The sequence below is a fragment of the Nematostella vectensis genome, chromosome 3 (assembly GCF_932526225.1).
Source record: "Nematostella vectensis chromosome 3, jaNemVect1.1, whole genome shotgun sequence".
NCBI lineage: Eukaryota > Metazoa > Cnidaria > Anthozoa > Actiniaria > Edwardsiidae > Nematostella > Nematostella vectensis.
In genome coordinates, this window is record NC_064036.1 from 3,830,071 (window position 1) to 3,844,549 (window position 14,479).

The window sequence follows — 14,479 nt, forward strand, 5'->3', positions numbered from 1 at the left end:
AGGTGTGGGGAACAGACTGCAATGACAAACTAGAAAAAGACCCCATAGAATCTGTACACACAAGGTTTATACGTTGGCTGCTAGGCGTCAACAGGTACTGCAGTTCTAATGCATGTAGATCCGAGGTCGGTAGATTTCCAATGCGTTTAAAAGCCAAATGTAGAGCAATAAAATATTGGCAAAAAATGATAAATTCTGACCACAGTAAACTTGCTGTGTTGGCTTTCCTAGATTCTTTAGAAAATAACAGCAAGGTAACTTGGGTGCACAAACTGAAAAACATTTTGGATCGAGCAGGCTTGGGCTATATATGGCTTGATGCCCCAAACACGTCTATAAATTTAATAAAGATGCGCTTTGAAGATATCGAGCGACAGGTGTGGCTAAGTGAGATTCACAATGATAGTAGAAGAGACCCACGCCAAAAGAATAAATTGCGAACTTTCAGGACCTTCAAGGTGGTCTACGAACTTGAAAAATATCTTACCCAAATTAATAATGTACAACACAGAATTGCCGTCACAAAATTAAGACTAAGCAATCATAATTTGGCCATCGAAACAGGTAGACATGCCAAACCATATGTGCCCCCAAATGAGAGGAGGTGCACGATTTGCAAAAATGGAATAGAAAACGAAGAACACTTTCTTGTAAAATGCCCTACATACAACGCGATTAGAAAGGCATACTATAGTGTTATCAAAGACAAAACTAATATCAACTTAAATGCAATGACATCTGAAAGAGCTTTCCTTTTTATTATTACCATGGATCAAAGAAACGAGATCATTAACAGGGAAACTGCAAAATATATTTTTGACTGCACAAGAAAAAGATTTGAATGCCTAAAAGAATAAATGCACACCACGGATAATGACAACCTCCTTTTTATCTTAACTATTTGGAAAAACACCTGATATATAATCATGTATAAGGGTACCAAATAAAATATATTGATTGATTGATGATTGATAGGGGGGTGGGGGTCAGGCGAGGCGGCATAGGGGGGTGGGGGTCAGGCGAGGCGGCATAGGGGAGTGGGGGGTTCAGGCGAGGCGGCATAGGGGGGAGCAGGAAATTTTTCAATGGGTGGAGGAATTGGAGGAGGCAGTAAATAATTACAAAATGAGAATTATAGATTACTTATATACTTACTTTATGATAAGCATTAAAGTCACTAGCCAACTAGCGTGGCAAAAAATGCTTCAATGCACATCAGTGCACGACGAAATCGTCAAAGCTATCAAGGCTCCTGATCACGCATGTGAATTGGCTGCCCTTCATAAAATTTTATTTTGGTGGCGATTACTGAAGCGAGTATAGAACGACACCCCTTCCTTTTGTCCGAGAAATCGAGGAATTATTGACACTTCTAACTAATTTGTTGTACATTGATGCCACGTATAGATGGCCGCTTAGCTTTTTGCTTCTTTCTCATTTGGGTTTGATAATTCATATCTCAATGTCTCTTCAGTTAAGTCCCCGTTACAATTATCCTAGCAGAATCTAAATTTCGTTTTGTTAATTCAAAACAAAGTTCAGATATGTCATTATTCAGCGTTAATAAATGCTTGAAAGGCGCTTCCCAATTAGTGGCTGTGAGGTAATGGCGGTTGATATTATCAGCTTCCCTTATTGCAGAGTGAGTAGTGGTAATAAAAATTAAAATACTGCAAAAACAAGGTAAGCTTGTCTGTTTTGTGGCTCAGATAACGACCGTAAATGAAAATGAAAGTTTGCTGGTAAAACACATTTATAACTTTTTAGGAAATGAAGTCTTAAACAGGTGTACAATATTATCAGCGATCTGCGACCATTTTCTAGATTAACTTAAAGCCAATATCTGCGTCGAATGAAAAAGGATAAAAAATTTACAGGGCTTCCATAAAAAATAAGGAATACTAAACTGTTGTGAAATTTTTGTTAAGTTTTTCACAAGATTTTAATTGCAATATTCAAAATCTCAAAGTGATTTTGTTGGTTTAGTTTAGCTGATAAGTGATCATGGGTGAGCGAAATGTTTTTTTTGATAAGATAGATGGGTATTAACTCCTATGAGAAGGTGTTCTATACAGTGCGCTGCACAATATTCTGGTGGCCAAACAGAAAGGGGAGTCATGAGAAGAATTTGCCAGCTCTCCGTCGTGTTTTCGGTTTTGACTAAAATTGAGTCAGCCTGCAGGAAGCAAGGTACGTTGTTTGTTTATTATAACAATTTAACAGCTTTTAAATGATATCATCGGGAAGGCGACGTACGTCAGTGGCTTCTTCGCAACTTTTTGATAAATAGATGATCTTCAAAAGTAAAGTATAAACATTTATCAAAAGAGAGCCCACGAATGGTTATACTTTTTTTTAAAGAATTGATTTGCGCAGCGCAAGTGTGAAAGCTTGCGCGTTATTTTTTTAAATGCTCGACTTCTTAGTTACAGATTGCTAACAGTCCTAGGCGAAATCTCTTGATTGTTCGTATTATTCGCTGGTGCTCGTAAAAGACCATTCGGTGGACCTTAGAGGGTAAGAAAGAGTGTATTCTCAGTCATAAAATAGATACTTAGCCTCACATTTCGTTTATTCCACAGAAGGTGTCGGTTGTCAGTGTTCGCGTGATCCGATTTACAACGGGATCGAGGCTAAGTGCAGTGATGTGTCGAATGATAGCTGGACTCAGTTTGTTTACGACGCAAGGGATGTCACAACACTGTAAGTAGTATCTATATGGCCATCCCTAGCAAGTCAGTATAAACAGCGGTAAAGAAAAACAGAATTTGTCAGGATTTGCTGAGAAGAGATGGGGGCGAAGAGTCAACCGCACATGCAATCACAAAGATCCTTAAATAAGAAATGTCCAACCTTTTGGCGGCCAATTGTAAGGAGAAGGGGCCCCCCTACATTATTAGCGTTGGTAATGGTGCTTACATCCATCTAAAAAATGTCCTTTACCCGAACTTAAACTTCAATAGGCTTTGAAACCTTCTTGGGTTTCATCCTTTAAGTCTTATGTTTTATTTTTATGTTTTTTTTCTATTCCTCATCTTATAATAGATATATTTAGCTTTAGTGTAATTTGTAGTAGGAAACTTCCTTGTTTCTTATGGAAAATAATTCTTTTTACTGATTCAAATATGCATTTCAGAAATATCAGCGACAATCGTCACATATCCGTTTCTACGAGAGCCTTAGCAAACTTCACCCGATTGCTTGTCTTAGACACAAGCGGTAACGCAAACTGGGTCACGCAAGAGCATCTGTCCCAAATGCGCATGCTACGAGTGCTGATCGGCACACCGCTGGACAGTCCGCAGTGTCTGCAGTGCATCTTACTGAGAAACACATCTTCATTCCTCAACGACAGTTGGTGGGCATCCTCAACAATGAAAAAAAACTTAGATCACACAACGCTACCAATAGTGCAATACAATGGTTGCTATGGCTACATGTTCCACATTCCTCTAAATGCCATTCGAGGATTTGCAAGACAGCGTTTCGATCTGAGGTGCATCGGACAACTAAAAAACCCTCACAAGCAGCGCATTGATTCGGAGATGACATGCGCATCCCACGGTGGGAGGATAACGCTGACTAGGTTGAACCGCTGCTGGGACAAGACAAACAAGATCAATTTTGCCATGTACCCATTCTCAGCAGCTTCCTTGTTACTTAACGGCATGATCATTGCTGTGACTGCCACGACGTCGAGTCTTAGGTCTAATGCGATGATGTTCCTGATGGGGAACATGGCATTCGGTGATTTCTGCTTCACTCTTTCTCTTCTTCTGATGACCATAGCTCAAGTAAGTTTATCTTTTCAAGAGTACGAGAAACTAAAGAGCACCTGGTATTGCGGTTCTTTCGGATGTACGATCCTGTTCTCCTTTCTGTTGTCGGTTGGAGCCTCGACGCTGCTCACAGCCGAAAGGTATCTTGCTGTTGTGTTCGCTATGAAGCCCGACCGCCGTCTCGATACAAAACTCGCTCGAAAGCTCATCTGCAGCATGTATCTCGGCTTCTTCGTGGTTGCTATACTGCCATATACGCTTTTACGAGAAAAATACTTGTATAATAACTATTGTGTGCCAATAAGACCTCTTGACAGTAAAAACTTCTCGTACATGGCAGCACCAATGTTTCTAGCATTCCTTTATTACTTCTCAATGGTGCCTATGTATTTACACATTTATTACAAAGTGCGCAAATCTAGTCAGCAAGCTGGAAGACAAAACACGGTGAATTATAAAATAATCCGCAGAGTATTTCTGATAAGTTTTAGCAATATTGTTTTAGCCATCGTTCCGGCCTTTGTTCACAACTGGACTAGCGACACCGAATGGTTTCAAGACAAATTTGGTGCAAACGATACTAACGAAGCTAAGCAGATAGCTGGAGCCACATATGTATATATTTGCTTTGCCATGAACGCGAGTGTGAATTCTCTCTTATACGCGTATAGAAATGAGAAATTTTTAAACGCGCTAAAGAGAAAACTTGGAGTCAGAGATAACAGGGTTCTTGCCGTGAGAACTGGGGCACCCCGCATTTGACAGCTTCGCGGCAAAGACGCACGGAACCCGCGTAATGATTCAAGGGACGTGGTTATTGAACACATACATACTTAGTTGAACCAATTGGTCTGTACTGGACGTGTAGCACGTTCCCCTCTGAGATATCTTCTCTATGAATCCAACCAGTGATAGATTGATTCTGAATTGTTTCATAACAAGAAATAAAAAACTTCCTCGATTTATGTAGAGTTGCGCTAGAAATGCCCAATTTATCGTTTCCAATTTTCCAGGCTGTGTGTGCATAGTAAGAAATGAGCAACATTATTTGCAATATGTTGAGATGTTTCTCGTCCTTTATATATTGCGGAATTGGCTATGATCTCTATTATGACTTTTTTGGCTTTCTTGGTAACAAAACCCACCGGTTTAGGGCGGTATAGAGATAGATATGTAAATCAGAGTAATTACTAACAAGATTTCTCATTTCTGCTCAGATGCAATAAGCAAACCAGATAACTAAACTCAAACCTTTCTTGATGTTTTTCGAAACTATAATACATAATGCAAACGGTATAAGGCAATGTCTAAGTTAATCATGCCTTTGAGAAAACCACGAGTAAACACACAAAAAAGCATTTATGACAATCCTAAGGCTATTTTAAATAGATTTGTAATCCTCTTTGACGAAAAAGTGGTTGTACATTTGGTGTTGTTTGTTATGATTATTAAGGATGGTGACCAAAAAGATATCGCAGTAATTAATTTTGCTTTTCTGTTTATAATCTTCTAAAGATTGCAATATTAAAAATCTGCTAGTGATTTTGTTGGTTTAGTTTAGCTGATAAGTGATCATACGTAAGCGAAATATTTTTTTTGATAAGATAGATGGATATTAACTCCTATGAGCAGGTGTTCTATACAGTGCGCTGCACAATCTTCTTTGGCCAAACAAAAATGTGAGTCTTGAAAAGAATTTGCCAGCTCTCCGTGTTTTCGGTTTTGACTCAAATTGAGTCAGCCTGCACGAAGGTACGTTGCTTGTTTATTAGAATCATTTAATAGCCTTTAAATGATATCATCGAGAAGGTAATCGTGCATCAGAGGCTTAATCGCAGCTTTTTGATAAATATATGACCTTCAAAATAAAAAGGACAAAATTTTAAAAAGTGCCGGCATAATATAACGAAGTGAGCATTCGATTACTTATGCCTTAAGCGATAATAAGGCATATTCGGTATAACAAGGTATCGGCTATAACATTTACCAGAAGAGAGCCCACGAATTGTGATACGATTTTTTCAAAGAATTGTTAGGCGCAAGTGGAAAGCTTGCGCGCTTTTTTTGAAGCTCGACTTCTTAATTACGAATTGCTCACAGTCCGAGGCAAAAATTCCTGATTGTTCGTATTATTCGCTGGTGCTCGTGAAAAACCATTCGGTGGACCTTAGCGGGTCAGATGAAGTGTATTCTCAGTCATAAAATAGATGCTAATAGATGCTTTGCCTCACATATAGTCTATTCCACGGAAGGTGTCGGTTGTCAGTGTTCGCGTGATCCGATTTACAACGGGATCGAGGCTAAGTGCAGTAATGTGTCGGATGATAGCTGGACTCAGTTTGTTTACGACGCAAGGGATGTCACAGCACTGTAAGTAGTATCTATATGGCCATCCCTAGCAAGTCAGTATGAATAGAGTAAAAAAATAGGATTTGCTGAGGAGTGTTAATAACGGTGCTTACATCTCCCTATAAAATGTCAGCTACGCGGACGTAACCTTTTAACAAACGTTGAAATCCTCCTGGTATCCATCCTTCCTTTAAGTCACTTTAAGTCTATTACTTTTTATATTCTCTTTTTTATTCCTCATCTTATCATAGATATATTTAGCTTTAGTGTGATTTGCAGCAGGATACTTTTTTGTTTCTAATGGATATTTTTCTTGTTACTGATACAAATATACTTTTCAGAAATATCAGCAACAATCTTCAGCTACCACCTTCTACAGCATCTACAGCTACAACCTTCACACGATTGCTTGTCTTAGACACAAGCGGTAAGGCAAACTGGGTCACGCAAGAGCATCTGTTCCAAATGCGCATGTTACGAGTGCTGATCGGCACACCGCAGTCAGTCCGCAATGTCTGCAGTGTGTCTTACTGAGGAACACATGTGGTCATCCTCAACGATGACAAGAAACTTAAATCACACAACGCTACCAATAGTGCAATACAATGGTTGCTATGGCTACATGTTCCACATTCCTCTAAATGCCAATCGAAGATTTGCAAGACATCGTTTCGATCTGAGGTGCATCGGACAACTAAAAAACCCTCACAAGCAGCGCATTGATTCGGAGATGACATGCGCATCGCACGTTGGGAGGATAACGCTGACCAGGTTGAACCGCTGCTGCGACAAGTCGAACAAGATCAATTCTGCCATGTACCCATTCTCAGCAGCTTCCTTGGTACTTAACGGCATTGTCATTGCTGTGGCTGCCACGACGTCGAGTCTAAGGTCTAATGCGATTATGTTCCTCATGGAACATGGCATTCGGTGGTTTCTGCTTTACTCTTTCTCTTCTTGTGTTGACTACAGCTCAAACAAGGTTGTCTTTTTACGAGTATGAGAAACTGAAGAGAAACTGCAGAGAAACTGAAGAGAAACTGAAGAGAAACTGAAGAGAAACTGAAGAGAAACTGAAGAGAAACTGAAGAGAAACTGAAGAGGAAACTGAAGAGAAACTGAAGAGAACCTGGTTTTGCAGCGCTCTTGGATTTTCTTTCTTGTTCTCGTTTTTGTCGTCGGTGGGAGCCTCTACGCTGCTCACAGTTTAAAGATATCTTGCTGTAGTCTTTGCGATGAAACCCGATGAAATCCAAGTTTACATACCAAACTTGCCCGACAGCTCATCATCATAGTGCATTTCTTCGTGTTCATCCTCAATATTCTGCCATATACGTTTTTCAAGGAGAATTATTTCTTTAATAACTATTGTCTACCGAAGAGACCACCGTCAGCAAGCAAACAATTACTGGACATGTGAGCGGCATTGTGGCTTGCGTACTTATCTTTTATTCTTATTTTACCGATATACTTTCATATCTAATTCAGGTTGCGCAAATCAAGCCAACAAGCTGGTGTACAGAACACAGTGAACTATAAGATAATTCGCAGAGTATTTCTGATTTCTCTCACTAACTTCACGTTTCTCTTGGTTCCTCTTATTATTCACATCTTGGCTGAAGGGTCAAACAAGTTTGTTTTGGCGTCCCCGGTGCGTAAGAAGCAATGGACATAGCCGGAGACACAACTCACTTTTATACGCATTTAGAAATGATAAATTTCTAAACGCCCTAAATAAAAACCTGGGAGTAAAGGGTAACAGGATTCGTGTTCTTAAGGGTGGGGAAGCCTCGCATGTGGCAGCTACATCGCAAAGGCGAACAGATATGCCGGGAATAATCGTAATCTATTATCGTCAAAGCCAAACGTTCTACCAGAATTAGTACCCCAGCCTCAGACGACCTGACTAAACGAAATATATCATGCGCGTAGCTAAAGATGGGCAACGGGTGAGGGCGCACGCCACCCTTTACTGCAAAAATAATGTGTTATATATTGAAGAATCGTTATGACGTTTATGCGTATGATATATATCCCGCATCAGCCCATCCTGGCTACGCGACTGCATATACTAATCAATCGTTCCATGTGACGATGAGGACGTGACTGGATAAAGATGAGGGGTACTGTTATAGCATTTGTGCTATTTGGACACCAAGAGTAAATATATTTGCCCTCACCATGAGATCCGCTGAATCCTGAAATAAATTGTCTTCTCTTATGCTGGGGCGCCACGTCTTCAGTCTAAGCATGATAATACAAAAGTGATATGTGTAAAATAATACAATCTCGGGGATAACCATTTGGTATTCGTAATCTCTCTATAGCCAGCGTAAAGGGAACAAGAAAGGGACAGGTTGAGGTGACTGCAGAAAAAGGGTGTTGACCCGATGCCCGTTCTCCTTACAAGCGTGATTCACTTTCACGCTATAACTTCCTTACTCACCTTTTCCCGCGCAGAGGTCTTTGGTGGATGTGTACCGGTTTCATATCAGCGTTGGTTAAATCAATAAAGTGGTGTATTTTCAATAGGGAGCACGTTAACACATCCAGGAAACATCCAGGCGTTCACGTGTCTTTTAGGGCGGCAAACCCGCGCGCCCTCTAAATACTAAATAAACCCTCGCGCCCGCAAAATAACAACAGTAAAAAGCACCTTATTCAGCGTTTACGAATCAGCCAGAAAGTCATGTTGGAAATGTCAAACTTCCGAATGTCAGAAATGACTTATTTTCATTGAAAGATTTCAATTTCGTCGCTCTCGGGCGTTACGGCCGCAACCATGTCTTTATTTTGGTTAGAGTTTGCCACTCAAAAAGTCTAGTGATGTCTTGCTGAAGTCGCCTATTTTTTTTTTATTTCAATGGAAAGAGTCGAGTGGGCCTTACAGTAAAATGGCCTGGATCTGCGGCAAATCGTACCACAGGCTTCTATCATTTGTGTGCATTTTATCCTAAATCCCTATACGCATGATATTAGCTGACCTGGTGAGCATCTGATGACGGGACCATGTACGCCTGTACTCCTCCATCTGTAATCGTCTTATTGGCCATTAGCGCGCGAAGGGCCTGCAGGCGCCCTGAGGTGGGTACGGCTGAGCCTGGCAAAAACTAAACACACGATGGGGAGGATTAGGAACCAGGTAGAATATGATAAGGCTGAGCCTGGCAAAAACTAAACACACGATGGGGAGGATTAGGAACCAGGTAGAATATGATAAGGCTGAGCCTGGCAAAAACTAAACACACGATGGGGTGGATTAGAAACAAGGTAGAATAGGATACGGCTGAGCCTTAGCAAAAACTAAACACACGATGGGGTGGATTAGAAACAAGGTAGAATAGGGTACGGCTGAGCCTGGCAAAAACTAAACACACCATGGGGTGGATTAGAAACCAGGTAGAATAGGATACGGCTGAGCCTGGCAAAAACTAAACACACGATGGGGTGGATTAGAAACAAGGTAGAATAGGATACAGGTGAGCCTGGCAAAAACTAAACACACGATTGGTGGATTAGAAACAAGGTAGAATAGGATACTGCTGAGCCTGGCAAAAACTAAACACACGATGGGGTGGATTAGAAACAAGGTAGAATAGGATACTGCTGAGCCTGGCAAAAACTAAACACACGATTGGTGGATTAGAAACAAGGTAGAATAGGATACTGCTGAGCCTGGCAAAAACTAAACACACGATGGGGTGGATTAGAAACAAGGTAGAATAGGATACGGCTGAGCCTGGCAAAAACTAAACACACGATGGGTGGATTAGAAACAAGGTAGAATATGATAAGGCTGAGCCTGGCAAAAACTAAACACACGATGGGGAAGATTAGAAACCAGGTAGAATAGGGTACTGCTGAGCCTGGCAAAAACTAAACACACGATGGGGAGGATTAGAAACCAGGTAGAATGTGATACGGCTGAGCCTGGCAAAAACTAAACACACGATGGGGTTGATTAGAAACAAGGTAGAATAGGATACGGCTGAGCCTGGCAAAAACTAAACACACGATGGGGTGGATTAGAAACAAGGTAGAATAGGATACTGCTGAGCCTGGCAACAACTAAACACACGATGGGGTTGATTAGAAACAAGGTAGAATAGGATACGGCTGAGCCTGGCAAAAACTAAACACACGATGGGGTGGATTAGAAACAAGGTAGAATAGGATACTGCTGAGCCTGGCAACAACTAAACACACGATGGGGTGGATTAGAAACAAGGTAGAATAGGATACGGCTGAGCCTGGCAAAAACTAAACACACGATGGGGTTGATTAGAAACAAGGTAGAATAGGATACGGCTGAGCCTTGGTAAATACTAAACACACGATGGGGTGGATTAGAAACAAGGTAGAATAGGATACAGGTGAGCCTGGCAAAAACTAAACACACGATTGGTGGATTAGAAACAAGGTAGAATAGGATACTGCTGAGCCTGGCAAAAACTAAACACACGATGGGGTGGATTAGAAACAAGGTAGAATAGGATACTGCTGAGCCTGGCAAAAACTAAACACACGATTGGTGGATTAGAAACAAGGTAGAATAGGATACTGCTGAGCCTGGCAAAAACTAAACACACGATGGGGTGGATTAGAAACAAGGTAGAATAGGATACGGCTGAGCCTGGCAAAAACTAAACACACGATGGGTGGATTAGAAACAAGGTAGAATATGATAAGGCTGAGCCTGGCAAAAACTAAACACACGATGGGGAAGATTAGAAACCAGGTAGAATAGGGTACTGCTGAGCCTGGCAAAAACTAAACACACGATGGGGAGGATTAGAAACCAGGTAGAATGTGATACGGCTGAGCCTGGCAAAAACTAAACACACGATGGGGTTGATTAGAAACAAGGTAGAATAGGATACGGCTGAGCCTGGCAAAAACTAAACACACGATGGGGTGGATTAGAAACAAGGTAGAATAGGATACTGCTGAGCCTGGCAACAACTAAACACACGATGGGGTTGATTAGAAACAAGGTAGAATAGGATACGGCTGAGCCTGGCAAAAACTAAACACACGATGGGGTGGATTAGAAACAAGGTAGAATAGGATACTGCTGAGCCTGGCAACAACTAAACACACGATGGGGTGGATTAGAAACAAGGTAGAATAGGATACGGCTGAGCCTGGCAAAAACTAAACACACGATGGGGTTGATTAGAAACAAGGTAGAATAGGATACGGCTGAGCCTTGGTAAATACTAAACACACGATGGGGTGGATTAGAAACAAGGTAGAATAGGATACAGGTGAGCCTGGCAAAAACTAAACACACGATGGGGTGGATTAGAAACAAGGTAGAATAGGATACAGGTGAGCCTGGCAAAAACTAAACACACGATGGGGTGGATTAGAAACAAGGTAGAATAGGATACGGCTGAGCCTTGGTAAATACTAAACACACGATGGGGTGGATTAGAAACAAGGTAGAATAGAATACAGGTGAGCCTGGCAAAAACTAAACACACGATTGGTGGATTAGAAACAAGGTACGGCTGCGAGCCTTGGTAAATACTAAACACACGATGGGGTGGATTAGAAACAAGGTAGAATAGGATACAGGTGAGCCTGGCAAAAACTAAACACGCGATGGGGTGGATTAGAAACAAGGTAGAATAGGATACGGCTGAGCCTGGCAAAAACTAAACACACGATGGGGTGGATTAGAAACAAGGTAGAACAGGATACGGCTTAGCCTGGCACAAACTAAACACACGATGGGGTGGATTAGAAACAAGGTAGAATAGGATACGGCTGAGCCTTAGTAAATACTAAACAAACGATGGGGTGGATTAGAAACAAGGTAGAATAGGATACAGGTGAGCCTGGCAAAAACTAATCACACGATGGGGTGGATTAGAAACAAGGTAAAATAGGATACAGGTGAGCCTGGCAAAAACTAAACACACGATGGGGTGGATTAGAAACAAGGTAGAATAGGATACGGCTGAGCCTGGCAAAAACTAAACACACGATGGGGTGGATTAGAAACAAGGTAGAATAGGATACAGGTGGGCCTTAGTAAATACTAAACACACGATGGGGTGGATTAGAAACAAGGTAGAATAGTATACAGGTGAGCCTGGCAAAAACTAAACACACGATGGGATGGATTAGAAACAAGGTAGAATAGGATACAGGTGAGCCTGGCAAAAACTAAACACGCGATGGGGTGGATTAGAAACAAGGTAGAATAGGATACGGCTTAGCCTGGCAAAAACTAAACACACGATGGGGTGGATTAGAAACAAGGTAGAATAGGATACGGCTGAGCCTTAGTAAATACTAAACAAACGATGGGGTGGATTAGAAACAAGGTAGAATAGGATACAGGTGAGCCTGGCAACAACTAAACACACGATGGGGTGGATTAGAAACAAGGTAGAATAGGATACAGGTGAGCCTGGCAAAAACTAAACACACGATGGGGTGGATTAGAAACAAGGTAGAATAGGATACGGCTGAGCCTGGCAAAAACTAAACACACGATGGGGTGGATTAGAAACAAGGTAGAATAGGATACAGGTGGGCCTTAGTAAATACTAAACACACGATGGGGTGGATTAGTAACAAGGTAGAATAGTATACAGGTGAGCCTGGCAAAAACTAAACACACGATGGGGTGGATTAGAAACAAGGTAGAATAGGATACAGGTGAGCCTGGCAAATGTTACCACAAGATTGGGTGGATTAGAAACAAGGTAAAAAAAATGGAAAGAAAAAATACATCAAATAAAAAAGGGTTAAGAAGAAGAAGATAAGAAAAGAAATATTATAGCAAAGAAAGGAAAAAGGCAGGTGAAATATATGTTGTGTAATTAGTGTAGTATAATATAATATTGAAAGTGTATTTTTTATTATTTCTCGTATGTGCCCCTCCCCCCACACACACACACACCACACGCAAAATTATTTTTTTTAGGAAATGTCTAGTAGAGGCGTGGCTGTGCCCACCCCCTAATATTTTCTTAATGTTTCAGTATTGATCCCCCTCACCAAATGTTTCGACGCCTGCTATAGCACGCACGACAAAGAGCATTACAAACAAATCAAGAGTAGGATGTAGCTTAGTGGCAAAAGAGAGAGAGGATAGAAACGATGCAAGAATGGAAAACTTTCGAATGCATGTGATTATGATGGTAAAAATGGGAATGAAACAACATAAAAGCCTAAAACTCTAAGGTTAAATTTTGCTTATTCACATCGTAAGCTGGTCTCGATCACGGCGGTTAAATGTTAGTTTCAGCGCCTTAAAGCAAGAAGACTGTCAATATTTAAAAAAAAAAAACAAATGTAATAGAAAGAATGCGAGTATAAGTAAATGAATGTATAAAGACCATGAAAGATCATTTCAACTCAAATGCTGCTAGCACAGTTTCAACGCCTCAAATCTGATTGACAAGTCCTGGAAATTGACTAGACGCCACTTGTCACGCTAGAAGCGTGTGACAGCGGCACGAATGATTGAAAAAAAAAAGGGCAGTCTACGCAGCCGACGAAGCGAAATCGCACGTATCTAAAATCTTATTATGATTATACCTTGGTTTTGCCATTTTCACACACACGTGCCTTTTGCTCCGTTGCTTCAGATAGTATCCATGTCAGACCTAGGATAATAAACAACCAAGCTTTAATGAACACAAGTCTAATAAACAAAAAAGTTAATAAACAGACTACAAAATTCAGCCAACGTAACAAGTTTTGTTATCACATCACACCCTTACCAAGAATTATAAGGTATCGATGAGAAAGTACCATTATCGGTGCAGCCTAATGTTGTTCCTTCATGCTTGAGTGATGTTTTAGAGCCTGGGAGTCCGAATTAGGTTTATTTTTTTTTTCCGTGCGAGGGATCAGATCTGACCAGCCAATTGTGACGATGATAGCTGGTGGATCGCTGGTGGCCCGGCATATGTGAATGGTGATCACGTGATCGTGGCTCTGAGAGAAGACATCGATACAGCAACCTTAATTTAACTTAGCTGCTTTTTGCCATAGTAAACAACAGAGATTGGTGGGAGGAAAGGGAGGGGAGGGGAGGGGAGGGGAAGAAAGGGACATTGAAATTAAAGTGAAATTGCAAGTGAAATTTTGATTGTGATTGAGCAAAGTTTTGTTTCTGAGAATTCAATCTGATATGAAGTCTAATTTTCTAGATTTTTAAGAATAACAGTGTTAAATCTTATCTTTTACAAAAGATAGGTATTTTCCTTTAAACCTGTGAAGGTCGGGAGACTAGATCAATTTTAATCCGATTTGTCAGTAAAATATCTTTTTCATAACTTTGTGTAGTTTTTTGGTTGTTGGGTGATTCTCCCCATAGCCTGGGTCGA

General features: G+C 40.9%; 2 protein-coding genes across 6 annotated transcripts in view; one reads left to right on the forward strand and one right to left on the reverse strand.

The window, feature by feature from the left end:
- Window positions 1-14,035, reverse strand: part of LOC5514205 (xaa-Pro aminopeptidase 1) — a 26,487-nt gene extending 12,452 nt beyond the window's left edge. Inside the window, exons 1-4 of the mRNA XM_048725070.1 lie at window positions 13,871-14,035; window positions 13,686-13,753; window positions 9,113-9,238; window positions 8,309-8,372 (exon numbers count right to left, since the gene is read on the reverse strand). Of these exons, the coding sequence (XP_048581027.1) occupies window positions 8,309-8,372; window positions 9,113-9,238; window positions 13,686-13,753; window positions 13,871-13,904 (292 nt within the window). The 5' untranslated portion in view covers window positions 13,905-14,035. The remainder of the gene's footprint in view (window positions 1-8,308; window positions 8,373-9,112; window positions 9,239-13,685; window positions 13,754-13,870) is intronic.
- Window positions 1,492-7,887, forward strand: LOC116619253 (thyrotropin receptor). Of its 5 annotated transcripts, XM_032383839.2 has the most exons (5): window positions 1,496-2,190; window positions 2,583-2,703; window positions 3,137-3,794; window positions 6,017-6,149; window positions 6,470-7,887. In XM_032383839.2, coding segments are annotated over exons 1-5 (1,050 nt in total). In that variant the 5' UTR covers window positions 1,496-2,054; the 3' UTR covers window positions 6,472-7,887. The 5 variants fall into 5 exon arrangements, with proteins under 5 accessions (XP_048581029.1, XP_032239729.1, XP_032239730.1 ...); XM_048725072.1 differs by having other exon boundaries at window positions 1,492-2,190; window positions 6,032-7,887; XM_032383838.2 differs by having other exon boundaries at window positions 1,493-2,190; window positions 6,017-7,887.
- Window positions 14,036-14,479: the final 444 nt, after the last annotated feature.

Bases quoted from the DNA above. Each gene is read 5' to 3' on its own strand.
- LOC116619253 (XM_032383835.2), top strand. From the start codon at position 2,055: ATGAGAAGGTGTTCTATACAGTGCGCTGCACAATATTCTGGTGGCCAA. The intron at 2,191-2,582 runs GTACGTTGTTTG...TTTATTCCACAG, and splicing joins GTCAGCCTGCAGGAAGCAAG to AAGGTGTCGGTTGTCAGTGT. The intron at 2,704-3,136 runs GTAAGTAGTATC...TATGCATTTCAG, and splicing joins GCAAGGGATGTCACAACACT to AAATATCAGCGACAATCGTC.